The sequence below is a fragment of the Onychostoma macrolepis genome, chromosome 13 (genome assembly GCF_012432095.1).
Source record: "Onychostoma macrolepis isolate SWU-2019 chromosome 13, ASM1243209v1, whole genome shotgun sequence".
In the NCBI taxonomy this organism is placed as follows: Eukaryota; Metazoa; Chordata; class Actinopteri; order Cypriniformes; family Cyprinidae; genus Onychostoma; species Onychostoma macrolepis.
The window spans coordinates 12,220,874-12,236,274 of NC_081167.1; the positions used below are offsets into that span (position 1 = coordinate 12,220,874).

The 15,401-nt window shown below is 36.4% G+C and overlaps 2 protein-coding genes across 8 annotated transcripts in view; both read left to right on the forward strand.

Moving 5' to 3' along the window:
• The first annotated feature begins 100 nt into the window (after positions 1 to 100).
• Positions 101 to 1,001, forward strand: LOC131552784 (probable N-acetyltransferase CML5). The gene is given in 3 exon segments (XM_058796879.1): positions 101 to 135; positions 295 to 735; positions 737 to 1,001. Coding segments are annotated over 2 exon segments (666 nt in total). The 5' UTR covers positions 101 to 135; positions 295 to 307; the 3' UTR covers positions 975 to 1,001.
• An 812-nt stretch (positions 1,002 to 1,813) lies between these two features.
• Positions 1,814 to 15,401, forward strand: part of dctn1b (dynactin 1b) — a 35,053-nt gene continuing 21,465 nt past the window's right edge. For 2 of the 7 annotated variants that reach the window (XM_058796381.1, XM_058796383.1), the window contains exons 1-4: positions 5,208 to 5,602; positions 10,935 to 11,186; positions 11,287 to 11,365; positions 11,456 to 11,487. In XM_058796381.1, the coding sequence (XP_058652364.1) occupies positions 5,570 to 5,602; positions 10,935 to 11,186; positions 11,287 to 11,365; positions 11,456 to 11,487 (396 nt within the window). In that variant the 5' untranslated portion in view covers positions 5,208 to 5,569. Of the gene's footprint in view, positions 1,911 to 5,205; positions 5,603 to 10,934; positions 11,187 to 11,263; positions 11,366 to 11,455; positions 11,488 to 14,442; positions 14,467 to 15,401 lie in introns of those variants that run through there. The other 5 variants (XM_058796382.1, XM_058796385.1, XM_058796378.1 and 2 more) reach the window with 5 other exon arrangements.

Below are 15,401 nucleotides of genomic sequence, written 5' to 3' on the forward strand. Positions count from 1 at the left end.
TTGCATTTCTGGACAACATTTTGCACAGATATTTGCACCTCTAACAGTATTAAAGCAAGTTTGGTGACTTTTATGTCTCTGTCTGATAGATCTGGGCTGTGAATAACAGATCAAGCAGGAGAAGCCTGTGTAACGGTATGCTTTAAAAAACAATATTTGACGTAATGCATTTTGTTACGCATTTAGGTGCATTGAGCTATTAGCTTTCTAAAATGTTCTCAGACTAAGAAGGCACTTTCTTTATTCTAATATATCTTGTCTTCTGCTTTTCTCACAATCCCACTTGAATCTCAGTCCTAAAGCCTCGATGTTGTGGTATCAGATCCATGAGTATCAGGATGCAGATTACTCTGCTGTGAGGACAATATACTCCACTGGGTTCAGAGAGCATGTTGGAACTGTGTATCTTCTGGCCTTGAAGCAACCATGGATTCAAGCTATGCTGTGTAGATTCTGTCTTCTCACTTATATCCTCTCCGGCTCGATCCTGACCTGTATTTTGTGTGTCGGAGGGGTTATGCTGGCTATTCGGATGGCAGTGCAGTATGTTTTTGAGCAGGGTATTCAGCTTGGGCTCAGAGAGGATCTGCTGGACATCAGGAACTCCTACATGCAGCCTGAAAGCAGAAGCTGCTTTTGGGTCGCAGAAATGAAAGGGTCTATTGTCGGGACGGTGGGCATTTTGCCCTGTGTGGAGGAGCCAGGTGCTTGGGAACTGAAAAGGATCTCTGTGAAAAAGGGGTCATGGCCTTGCGAAAGCTCTTTGTAAAACTGCTTTGGAATTTGTTGCCAGACATAATGTGAAGAGAGTGGTGCTTTTCACCTCTATGGTCCAAACTGATGCTCATAAGCTTTATGACAGCATCGGGTTTGAAAAGGAGGAGGAGTTTGTGTGGCCATCACTTCCTGCCAGGCTGATTAATTTCATGGTGTTTAAATATGCACACAGAAACAGTGGTGTCATGTCATGCTAAGTGTGTTAATTTCTGTCAAGATCCCTATGGAGGAAAAAACATTTGCCAAAAAATGTTTAATTTTATATAAAATAAACATCATTCTTTCACAAAGATTGATAATAGTGTATTTTGATATCACATTATTTTTATTGTTTTTAAAAAAATCTAATTTAAGCATTAGAGGCACAAATTGGATGTTTTTTATATATGCATGATTAATTATCTAAAAAAATTAACCCTGTTATTCGATTTATAAGAAAAATATTTTTGTCTTTAAAGGAATAGTTCACCTTAAGTTGCTACTTAAGGTTGCATTGACCTCCATAGTATGGAGAAAAAAAAAAAAACACTGTGCAAAGTCAAAGGGGACCAACTGAAGGTGAACTATCACTTTAATTAATTGAAATTAACACTACAAACCATTATTTTGTCCCAAAATAATATAGATTAAACTAACTACAAATATTAATAGTTCACCCAAAACTGAAAATTAGCTGAACATCTATGAATAATAGTGCTTTCATATGCAAACTCGCAATTTTTATTTTCATCTATTATTGATGGAGTCCAGTCTTGTGGATTATTATGATGTTTTTATAAATTTTTAATCAATATTATTTAATGCAAATGACTAAATTTGGGTGAACTATTCGTTTAATTTAGACAATTTAAGATAAAATAAATAAATTGAAGCCTTAGCTGTAATTACAACCTTGTTAACTGGCAGGCTGCTCAGGATTTAGATGTGTCATCAATTTGGTCAAGCAACCTTTCACTGAGGTTTTTATAGTTTGAAAGCGTTTCAGACACTATTTTGTAGACCACCCTTGTCCAGGTAAACCCCCCTCCCGCGGTGAGCGTGTGACGTCGCGCTCCTCAGGAAGTAGCTGTCACATCCACATTGTCCGGGAATACACACAACACGCTCAGTGAGAACAGCATCAAAACACCACGGTAAGTTCAAATGCATGGTTTGAAATAAAGAGCATGAAAGAACCGTTCAGTGGCCTCACATCCTCGATGTTTTTTTTCGATGTATTTACTAATCATTCTCAGTTGAGGGGTGTAGTGGCTGTAGTAGAAATAGGCGGTGGCTGATCGATGGGAGGATTGATGATCTGCTGGCGATGCGCTCCTCGTGAATTAATTGTTTTTACTGTTCACTACTACAGCATTTACCTAAATTACAGTGAAGACCGTATCATTCTGCAATATTTATTTATTTATTTATTTGTTGATTCATGTGGGGGGAGGGACACAGGCGGACCAGGCTGGCAGGTGCATCATCACTGCACAGGAAATAAGCAAATGTGCACAATCTCACTGCTTTCATTCCTCTTCTATACAAGTTTAATTCATTCATTTAGTTTATATATATATAGTATAGTTTAATTCATTAATGCTCAGAGTAGTCATTAAACAGACTATTTTATTTAATATCTTCAAGTAGCCTAATGACTGACACCAATATTATATATATATATATATATATATATATATATTAATGTATATTGTTTATATATGACATTTATAAAGACGTTGCACACACACACACACACACACACACACACAGAAGCACACAGCAAATTTTATAATAAATTGATCATTTATAATAAGTTATATCATAATATAACTATAATAAAACTTTATTATAGTGTTATTATAGGTGTAATTATAGTGTTATAGACTTGCTGTTTTATTGTACAACAGTTGTAATCCATATATATATGTATGTATATATATATATATATATATATATATATATATATATATATATATAACTAATATATGTATATATGGATTACAACTGTTGTACAATAAAACAGCAAGTTTTATTATAGTTATGTATAATTATAATGTTATATTTGTATTAAATAGTTATGTTTCGTTTTATTCATTAATCTTTTTTGGGGACATCATGTTTTATCGGTTTAAGTTAATTCTGGGGACAGTTTTGTTCAAAATATAGTAAACCACTTCACATATTATAAAAATACCATGTACAGCCATGTTAAAACATTACATTTATGTACTAGAAGACACATTCTTATAAAACATATTATGGAAAGTCTCACTGATAATTAAACTAAAACACTATTTATGAGTGGACACTCCCTTGTGTCAGCTGATTTTCCCCCCACTGAAGTATGTTCTCCTCCTTATATGTGACCCTGGACCACAAAACCAGTCTTAAGTGTAAATTTTTCCGAAATTTAGATTTATGCATCTTCTGAAAGCTGAATAAATAAGTTTTCCATTGATGTATGGTTTGTTAGGATAGGACAGTATTTGGCTGAGATACAACTATTTGAAAATCTGGAATCTGAGGGTGCAAAAAAATCAAAATATTGAGAAAATCCCCTTTAAAGTTGTCCTAATGAAGTTCTTAGCAATGCATATTACTAATCAAAAATGAAGTTTTGATATATTTACGGTAGGAAATTTACAAAATATCTTTATGGAACATGATCTTTAATTAATATCCTAATGAATAATGATTTTTGGCATAAAAGAAAAATCTATAATTTTTACCCATACAATGTATTTTTGGCTATTTCTACAAATATACCTGTGCTACTTATGACTGGTTTTGTGGTCCAGGGTCACATATTGTTGTTTTGTAAATCCTCTCTGTCCCTATATTGTATTTTCTGCATTTCCTAGGATTTAAACTTCATTCCCCACTAAAACCCCCAACATGCCCTGTTGATTCCTTGCTTGATAGACTGTAACGCTGTGTATCACGGATACAGCTGAGAGCCACTGTTTTATAGAGTGCTCAGAGGAGAGCAGCTGTCATTGTGTGATTTGTTTGTGCATTGTCTGAATATCTGCTCAGATTGACCCACAGTTGCATACTGGTTTTTGTGAGCACAATGTTTTCAGCTGTGCACCTGTCCTTTCTAACTGTATAACAGTGAACAGTGAATGTGTTGCAAACATCAGCATTTGCTTACAGAAATAAGCCCCTGGGGATTCAGTGCAGTTGTTGTTTATAAAGAGTGTTAATCCTGTCAGCGTGTATGTGTGTTTGTTTGTCAGTCTGTCAGGCTGTGTGCATGCACTTCTCCTCACTGAACTCACTCTCTGTGTTCGGCTTTATATTGGAAGCTGCGTCACATTCAAATAGGCCTGGAGAGAAACAGAGAGGCTGAATAGAGAGCCGGTCTTAAAGAGACCTGCTGCCTTAAACATCATCTTATATGCTAAGCATGTGAACATTTGTGCGTGAATGTTGTTTTTCAACAACAACATCCTGGCCCAGGGTACCACAGCAAAAAGAGCTGTTAAAGCCAGTGATCATAGCCGTACATGGCCTTTAGTAATCCAGTGATTAATATGTAAAGGATAATGAACAGTCAGCTGGTTATTATCACAAATCCCAACAGTTTAATCAGGACTCTCTTGTATCACCCTGAAGGAGTTTATTTTGCAATAATAAAGTATATTATCCCGCTTTTTACATTGTTACTTACTGCATAAATAAACAAATAGACATAAATATTTATTCGAGTTTCAATTATTTTATAATGTAAAAATATCATTAAACAGAGTTTTGCCATCAAGTATTTCAGAGCTGTATAGCAATAATTTAATAGAATTTGATAATAATTTAATATATGTAATCAAAATATTTAAAAAATAATTAAACACATTCACCTGTTTCAGTGGTTTAATAAACAAAAATGCAATTTATTTAATGTCTGAAATGGTCATAGAATATAAAGTGGCAGTCAATATATGTAAATAAATACATTTATACATTTTGTAACTATGGGCTGATGGTCTTTTTAATTTGCTTTTGACTACTATTTTAGATATAGCTGCACTTATTTAGTATTATGTATATACTATTTTAGTATTTATTAATATTTTAAATGAGCTGTTATTTTTATATATTTTCAATTTTTATTAAATTAGTTTTAGTCATTCTTTAAATGTGCTTTTGTCATTTGTTTTTCTTATTTAGCTTTAATTAATTTAATTTCAGCTTTAGTTAATAAAAATACTGAGCTGCACTGTAAATTATAATTTGATCATCCTCTAGGCCTGTACGGTATGTGTATGTGAGAAGACTGGGAGAAATGACTCTCTATTTGTTTTTTTAATCACTCAGTACATTTACATGTTAATATAATTTTGCTGATTATTCAGTGGTGGAGGGCTTTAGGACCCAGTTCTGCCTCTTTTGCTCTCCTGCAGAAGGCAGCGCAGACATTAGCGCAGTTGCACTGCTCTCACACACTCACCTACCAACACAGATCAGTCAGACAGACTTACACACATCTCACTCAACTCAATCTAATGCTGGGATCCTTCTGACAATTCACATGTTAGTGGGTTCATCTGAGCTCAGACATCCAGTAGGACCTCCTCTGGTGTCTCTCTCTGTGTCCCCTCTGGGGTTCAGTCTGTGCCTCTGCTGGAGCTGGACCAAAACGCACATCTCTGATACTCATCATATGGACAAAGGCTTGAGTGATGAGAGTTAGGTGTAGATAGAGAAAGACAGACAGAGAGATAGAGAGACAGTGGGTTGGGGGGGTTGAAAAGCCTTTGTTGGTTGCTGAAGCAAGGCGAGGAACCGTTGTCAACGGCGACGCAGGAGCAGCATGTCTCAAATGAAACGATACACTTACAGCAGGGTGAGTGACATACGGCGGACACTTTCTGTTTCCGTCTGCCACCGTACATGTGAATGCATGCATGTTTTTACTTGTATTTTAGTAGAATTAGTGTGCAGTTGTGTATGATGCTGTGCAGGTGTTGTAGCATGTGTCAGGCGAGAGCATGCGTGGGCTCAGTCAGTCTTCTGGAATTTGTAAGGCTCAGCTTTTGGCTAAAATGCATTTGCTTGTGTACAAACTCGTACAATCAATTGCAGTGTGTGTTTGAGGCAGTTGTTACTGCAGGCCAGTAATGCAATTTTTGACAGTTGCTGAGTAACACATTAAAAAAACATGACACACATTGATGTTGATTATTTGACGAGTTTTTCTTTTTTGCCTTTATTCGATTGTCTGCACTGTATGTCATGTTATCTTGGACTAAAAGTGTTTTGTAAAATCAAATTAAATTTGATTCTGTTAAAGGTATAGTCCACCCAAAAATGAAAATGATCTCATCATTTACTCTTTCCAAACCTTTATGACTTTCTTTGGACAAAAATGGAAGTCAATGGTTACCAACATTCTTTAAAATATTTTGTTTTGTGTTCTGCATTCCAAAGTCATACAGATTTGGAACAACATGACAGTGAGTAAATGATGATAAAATTTTCATTTTGGTGGACTATCCCTTTTAACTTGACTACAGCCCAAATCCTAATATTAACAAACTGAATCAAAGCCTTTAGCTCAACATCAGTCTAATTTCAAACCCTTTTAAACGTAGTAATAACTTTCTGGCTAGATCTATAGTCATAAATCGTATGTCATTTTCCTGCATGAAACATTAGACAGCACTACTATGAACATAAAAATCCAGTTTAAATGGACTGTTAGTGAATAGTGATGCATCCCCACAAGGATAATAAAACCAGAATACATTTATAACATGTGGAGCAGCCAGGAGTTCCCTGTGAGGAAAACATATTAATAATCATAACAGATATGTCTTAATGATAATATAAAAAGATAAAAAGGTGAGGTATTGTATGAGGGTTAGAAGATACAGTATAATAGTTCAGTATAAAAACAATAAAAGTCAAGAAGTTGAAGTCCCCACCATGATAGAAAAACAAATGTGTGTGTTTATTTATTCATGTGTACTTATTCCATGTCATTTTTTGTGGATTGTAAGAGCTCTTATAACAGAAGAGGTTAAGTACTCAAATATATGCCTTTATTTAATCTCCTCAAACATAGACACTTTATGTCAAGCACATGACTCAAACATGGCAAAGCTCTGACGTTTAAGCTTCAAGTTCGTAAGTAACGTGAAATCATACAAATTCTTTGGTTTTACTTTTTTTTTTACAGAATCCACAAGATCCAAATGAGCAATGACATTCCTAAACCCACAGCTTTCCTCCCTTACTGACACAGTTAGTGACTTAATTCTGCTGAGTCACAAGTCAGTTTTCAGTAACTCCTGTGTCCTGCATGTGAACATGACGTATCCTTCAGCTGATTTTAAAATTAGCCAGTAACGTTATTAAATCTGTGTAATGAATGAACATGTCACATTTCAGTGAGCTGCTGCCAGCACAGCTCTCTGTTTTCGAGTTGCAGGAGAGGTCACATCTATCACTTGTGCTCTCTTCCTATTGTTCCATTGTAACATAATAATGTTCCCAACTCTTCAGAGCATTTAGAGTTTACATTAGCGTCAGCAAGAATAATAAATAACACTGCAAATATTGTGCCTTATCTTGTTATCTTTATGTGACCAGTACTTATTTTTAGTATACAGTAGTTTCAGAAATAAAACTCATTTTGGACCCCAGCCTCTGTGTGATTAGAGAGAATTTAAATGACTAAATGCAAGTGAAATGGAGCAGGTCTCTTAGGATGAGCTGGTGTGTGTGAGTCTGTGTGTGTGAGTTATTGCACACTGTGACTGCAGGTAACAGTGATGTCTTCTGCAGTAAAGAATAAGGCTGCGTCACAAACTTTTTCAGTCCTGAGCTCTGGTCTGAGTGCTCCTAAATAACCCTCAATTGTCCTCTTAGACATATAATCTGGAGGGCATGATAGACTTGTTCAGAGACCGAATGAGGAGCCTGCAAATAGCTTTAACTCCCCCAGATTGTCTAGTCACAGTGTTTTAACTTTATTCCACAAAATGTCTTAATGTCATTGCATTTGAAAAATTATACAGTTGTTCCGAATCTGACTGACTGAGCAGCGTTGCAAAAGTGCTGAGATACAGTGCAACATCACTGGGACAGTTGACCTTTCGCAGGGAGTGTTATTGACAGGTGATTTGACCGTTCATTATGTTGAATCTGCCATTTTTGTCTGACAAACAAACCAGACAGGAGAGTAGATAAAAGTCAGTGGACTTGAACTTGAAAAAATGGTGTGAATTGACGTCTTTCCATGTTTGAAACAAGATACTTTCTGATGTTCATTCTTGTTTATTTCATGCACTCTGGGTTAAATACAACCCAGTGCTGGGTAATTATTGGACAGAACACATGCTGGGTTTTCAACCAACAGTCCCCAACCTTCTGGGCAGCAACCCAACTGCTGGGTCTAAACAACCCAATCGCTGGGTTCGTCCATATTTTGCCCAGCGTATTTAACCCCGCATTTTTTAGAGTGTGCTATAACTAGAATAGTAAAAGATGATCGGTTTATGTGCCGCATGAATTAAAACCCGAGACACACTGCAGGATTTTAGCAATCTTATAAGATTGCAAACCATGCTGTGTGACATGGATCTAATAAACTTGTGTACGACATGTAGACTGTACGATGATGACCTATTGACTCGAAGGCTATGACACGTTACTATAGAAGAATAAAACATCATCAGCAATGCGCTAGTGGTAAACAAAAAGAGCATGATGAATCACACTTTAGCAGTTGTAGTTTTTATGTGTACTGAAAAAAAGTGGAAACAGGGAAAGAGGTTGAGGTAAGCAGTTTTAAGTTTTAGTGCAATGCCGCTGGTGAGTAAACGTGGGTCGTAGCATCCTCATCCACCACCAGTGTGTAGCATCCACCTGGATGATGCGACGGCAGCCATGCGCCAGAACACCCACCAGCTTATTGGTGAAGAGGAGACAGAGTGATGAAGCCAATCAGCAGATATGGGGATTGTTAGGAGCCCATGATGGTCAGAGGCCAATGGGCGAATTTGGCCAGGATGCCGAGGTCACACCTCTACTCTTTTCGAAAGACATCCTGGGATTTTTAATGACCACAGAGAGTCAGGACCTCGGTTTAACGTCTCATCCGAAGGACGGTGCTTTTTACAGTATAGTGTCCCCATCACTATACTGGGGCGCTAGGACCCACACAGACCACAGGGTGAGCACCCCCTAATGGTCTCACTAGCACCTCTTCCAGCAGCAACCTAGTTTTCCCAGGAGGTCTCCCATCCAGATAGTGACCAGGCTCAACGCTGCTTAGCTTCAGTGACATGTCTTGGGCTACAGGTTGACATGGATGCCGACGGTTGAACTGTCACAACACATTAAGGAGCCACAAAATGGTATTTATTGTTTGAATTTCTTAAAAAAATCACAAAATTTGAAAGCTGAGACTTTGTTACATACCAAAACATAACCTGCTCTGTCTTGTCTGTCAGTTCCCTCTTTGCTCCGCAATGTATGTTTCACTGCGTGAGAAAATGATGTGTAGCGTACGAGCGCCATGGCTTGTCGGACATCGCAACAGTAACGAGGGGGGGTTTGCAATGGGACAACTGACTGTTTGTATCACTCCATTTGATCTGTGTTTGTGCGTTGTGTTTGCTACTGTCCGTCTGTGTATTAGTTGTAGGGATTTTTCAGTGACTCTTAACGCTAGTTGATTCACTCTTTTGGCTTTGAAGCATTCCTTTAACCAGTTCGTTCATTCTGAAATGAAACAAGTGAACTGCTTTTATTAGGCTACACCATGTCTACACCGGACGCGAGCGGAGCGATGCGAAGCATTAATTATCATTAGTGATTCTTTTGTTGAACTTTTTCTTCAAAAGTGAGCTTGTACTGGCTTTCTCTAATTAAAGAGAAATTTTCTAATTAAAGGGGTAGTCGTGGCCTAATGGGGTAGTCGTGGCCTAATAGTTAGGGAGTCGGGCTTGTAACCTGAAGGTTGCTGGTTCGATTCTCGCGCTGGCAGGAATTGAAGGTGGGGATTGTGAATGAACAGCACTCTCTCCACCTTCGATACCATGACTAAGGTGCCCATGAGCAAGGCACCAAACCCCTAATTGCTCCCCGGGCGCTGGAGCAAGGCTGCCCACTGCTCCGTGCGTGCACTTGGATGGGTTAAATGTAGAGCACCATTTCGAGTATGGGTCACCATAATTGACAATACTTCACGACTTAACTTAACTTAAAGCCGCAAGATTAAATATTTTGTATCTAATGCAATGATACAAAGGATCATTGGTGCCCCTCTCCTCTCCATCCTGGACATTTTCCTTACAAGATGCTCCAGCAAAGCCAACAGTATCGTGAAGGACTCCACACACCCCTCCCACAGTCACTTCCAGCTCCTACCATCAGGAAGACAGTACCGCAACATCAGAGCCCGCTCTGCCAGACTGCTCAACAGCTTTTTCCCCCAGGCTGTGAGAGCCCTGAACTCAAATCACCCTGCCCCTCTCTGAAACCCCATACAAACCCCCTACCTCCTGAAACATGGACCATCTGAAACTTATGGAACTTTTTTTTTGTGCAATCGAAGTGTGCTACACACAGGTGAGTGGGCCTGTACAAACCACCTGTAGTAGCACACTCTCCTCCTCTATGCGCACTAGTCACTTTTCACACACACTGCTGTGTGTATACAAATCCCACAAAAAGATTTGGTAATATATGTATGTTTACATGCTCATGCACTACAAATCATCCTGCACTGTTCCCCAGCCAGCTGCTGACTCACAATGTTTCTCTTCGCACATGTACAGTATTTATCTGAAGCACTCGTATAGTTTGTATAGTTTGTATTTTTTAGTTTATGTATAGGTAAAAAAAACTTCTTTATATATAGTATATTTATAGTCAAAATCTATCAGTAGGATAGTTGATATATTGTTTTACTTCATTGTTGTATGCCTGTATTTATGTAGCACCGTGGTCCTGTGAGGCACGACATTTCGTTCCACTGTATGCCCCCGCATGTAGCGGAATGACAATAAAGCTCAACTTGACTTGACTTGACTTGAATGACATTGATACACTACACTTCTACTGAATGTGTGACTATCGTTTCCGAATACATTTCATCAATCTACCATTTTCTTGATAAAATCAAAAGCTCTTTTTGTCCTCTAAGGGTTTTTCTCTCTTGTCCCCAGACCACCAGCAGCGGCAGCAGCAGGATGAGTTCAGATGGAGGTGGGCGGCCTGTTAAGGTGGGCTCTCTAGTTGAGGTCATTGGTAAAGGTCATCGAGGCACCGTAGCATATATCGGAAACACCCTCTTTGCCTCTGGAAAATGGGTGGGAGTCATTCTAGAGGAACCTAAAGGCAAGAATGATGGGACTGTGCAGGGTAAACGATATTTCACCTGTCAGGAGAACCATGGGATATTTGTACGCCAATCACAGGTACTCCCAAATATGCTTGTGTATATATAAACACTGACAGGTGAAAACATGTAAATGTTCTTTTGTTGACTTCTTAGAAACTGCTGTGACCCTCTTGCAGATCCAGTTAGTGGAAGATGGGGCCGACACGACATCTCCTGACACACCTGAAGCTGCCACCGGCAAAATGCTGAAGCGGGGTAGGCAAACAGTTCCACCCACATATCTGCTTGCAACCAAATTTTTCACATGAAATGGTAATGATCTCATTTTATCTTTTATTTTCTCAGAGCTAATTGAAGGTCCAAAGTCAAACAAAGTGGTGAGTGAGGAAAGGGATTTCAACATAACGAATACGCACAGTGTTTCTGTGAGACTGTGTGTCTATTCATAACTTTCCTCCTATATAAACACCAGTGCCCGTTTGAAAAGGTGTTTAGTCTCACATAGCAAGACTCAGACAGGGAAGATCGGTCTGACTGATCTTAAAAAAAGCCAACAGCCATAGCTTGATTCTTTAAATGCCATGTAGGGACGAGTTTATCTGAAATTGTTGATACACACAATAATAGTCTGTTCTGTTGCTGGCTGTACAAGCAGAGAATTTATTAGAAATGTGTGAATTTAATTAGAATTTCTGAATAAATACGTAGGCTACTATTATTTAGACCAAAGCATAATACTCAGTTCTTCTGGTGAATATGTAGTTTACTTGCTAGTGAATGGCTCAAAAAAAAACTCTGAATTGTCAGTATTCTAGAAAACTTTGGCATATCCAATTATTATTTCTTATTTGAAGGTTCATTGCTATCACTTATATTTGCAGGGCATAGGAACAAGTTTTTAATGCACTGGACCCTTCTTCCTTGAGCCCATTGTGTTGGCTCTTTGAAAAGTTGTGTAGTGCCAGCCAATCAGATTAGAGCTTATCCCATATTTGTGTGTAATATGCATTTGACAGTCTGAGAATGGACTGTGGGGCTATGTCATCTGAGGCTACTGTACATTAAAAGTATATGTGTATTACCTCTCCTTTCCAGCAGAGAGTGATATAGTAACACTCTTTGGCTATGCCATATCGCTCATCCTGTATCTGTGTCTGTAAAAGTGAACCATGTTTCTGATGTCCCTCTGATTTCACCTCGTACATGAATTTAACAAGCATGCCTTTGCACTTTGTAATTCCTCCCAAACAAAAAATACATACTATATTGCATGAACACACACATAGTCTTTCTCTCTTGTACCTTGTGAAAAAGAAGTGTGCATAATTGTATTGAGCGTGCACTTGTAGTGCACTTCAAATCTTAAAAAGGATATTTAAAAAAAACAAAAAAAACTACTTGCAGATAATACAGTATTGTTTCTTAACACACTTAAGTACACATAAAATGTGCATTTTGTAGATTTACTTTAAAGTACTTTTTAAATCATTGTTTCAAGAATCTTTTGTCACGCTTTAAATTAAGATTATACATTTTAAATTAATTGCAACTTTATCATTACAAATGTTACCCTGGACCACAAAACCAGTCTTAAGTCGCTGGGGTATATTTGTAGCAATAGCCAACAATACACTGTATGGGTCAAAATTATTGATTCTTCTTTTATGCCAAAAATCATTAGTATATTAAGTAATGATCATATTAGATATTTTGTCAATTTACTACTGTAAATATATAAAAATGTCTTTCTTAATTAGTAATATGCACTGCTAAGAATTCATTTGGACAACTTTAAAGATGATTTTCTCCATATTTAGATTTTATTGCACCTCAGATTCCAGATTTTCAAATAGTTGTATCTCAGCCAAATATTGTCCGATCCTAACAAACCATACATCAATGCAAAGCTTATTTATTCAGCTTGTAGATGATGTATAAATCTCAATTTTGAAAAATTGACACTTAAGACTGGTTTTGTGGTCCAGGGTCACAAATGTGTAATTGCAAATATATTTTAATACACGTCACACAAGTTTCAGTAGAAACAATATTAAAGTATATTTTAGTTTACCATAAGTGCTTGTTAGTACATTCAACTGTAATAATAATTATGCAATAATTATGAAATTACCCATAATGCTGTACTTAAATCCTACTTAAATGGATCAAAAGCAATTTTAAGTTGCTGGGGTATATTTGTAGCAATAGCCAACAATACACTGTATGGGTCAAAATTATTGATTCTTCTTTTATGCCAAAAATCATTAGTATATTAAGTAATGATCATATTAGATATTTTGTCAATTTACTACTGTAAATATATAAAAATGTCTTTCTTAATTAGTAATATGCACTGCTAAGAATTCATTTGGACAACTTTAAAGATGATTTTCTCCATATTTAGATTTTATTGCACCCTCAGATTCCAGATTTTCAAATAGTTGTATCTCAGCCAAATATTGTCCGATCCTAACAAACCATACATCAATGCAAAGCTTATTTATTCAGCTTGTAGATGATGTATAAATCTCAATTTTGAAAAATTGACACTTAAGACTGGTTTTGTGGTCCAGGGTCACAAATGTGTAATTGCAAATATATTTTAATACACGTCACACAAGTTTCAGTAGAAACAATATTAAAGTATATTTTAGTTTACCATAAGTGCTTGTTAGTACATTCAACTGTAATAATAATTATGCAATAATTATGAAATTACCCATAATGCTGTACTTAAATCCTACTTAAATGGATCAAAAAGCAATTTTAAGTTGCATTTACTATAAATATAATACATTTTCATTTATTGTAAATAACATACTATTAGGGGTCTGAAAATATTACATTCAGTTTGCACTTTAGTATATAAATACTCTTTTTAAAAATATGCTAAAGTGTACTTTGGTTGTTGACAAATAAAAATTGGACTGTGTCCTATGGTGTGACATAGCAAAAATTAATGCTCATAACAAATAACATGAGAAAAATGTATCTTCATTCTTAGAGTTACAAATAGCATGAGAGAGGTTTATCTTCAATGTTAGAGGTTATTTATTTATTTTCCATCACACCATAGGACACATTAATATGTCAACTACCCACTTATTTTTCACAAGTAGTCCTAAGTCTACACTCACTAATGCAAACATGCATGAACGCAACCTGTTTGTGTCACAGACACATAACATTTCTGTCTAAGATACAAAAAGATTATTACGCTGTTTACATGGTAGTCTTGGTGTGTTTGTATGTGAGAGACATTCATGCTCATTACAAACACACTGACTGATTAAACTTTAATCTGTCACCTCTTCCTCCTCCGTCTGAGTCAGCAGCGAGGAACCAAACCCAAAAAGGTGCTGCATGTTTCTCTAACCTCTGTTTCCATAGCAATGGCAATATTGAACAGCTCTGCTGCATGGCATCGCACAAACAGCACATTACCTGTGTGTGTGTGTGTGTGTTCATCAGGAGTGTTTCTATATTGTTTCTGTTAATTTTATGTACATTTATTCATGTGTGCTAGAGTGCTTTGCTAGCTGGATGGCAGTGTACTTTGATGAATGACTGCTTTTAAATGGATATTATGAATTAGCATTCTGAGTACGATGTTTTTATGTGTGCGAGACAGACCTAGTGAACGTGTGAGTGAAAGAGATTTGATTTATATTTATATTTATATTTTTTCTTATATTTTACAGTATGTAGTGCTTTTGGTGTGTTCAGGTTAGGTATTCACCATGTCTTTGTTACTGAGATTGCAGAATCCTTGAAAATAGTAAAAAAAAAAGAGTTGTGGTCAGTGTGATTTTAATTAATATGCATTATTTTATATATTCTTAAGAGCGTTAATGCACATTTCTTTCTTTATGTGAGGGCTCTATAGCTATCATAGTCATTTATCTCATAAATTGGAGGTAAAGATTGACACAAAAGCCCTAAATTGATTCACTACATATTTATATTTGTTCATCCTCATATACATTTCAGAACCAATATTCACACTATTTTATATCGATATACAATTATTATAAAAAAGGCTGAGACCACATAGACAATCTAAGATTTAAAATGTAGTTTACACCTAAAGAAAGTTTTAGGATTTTGAAAGGAAATAAATGTTATGATGTAAAATGTAAAAGAATCATGAAAGATTATGCACTATTTTTACATCACTAAATTATATATATAAAATATATATATATATATATATATATATATATATATATATACTGTACATTTGTGTATTGTAAATATGCATTGTGTTTGACTATGATACAAGACTGTTTGA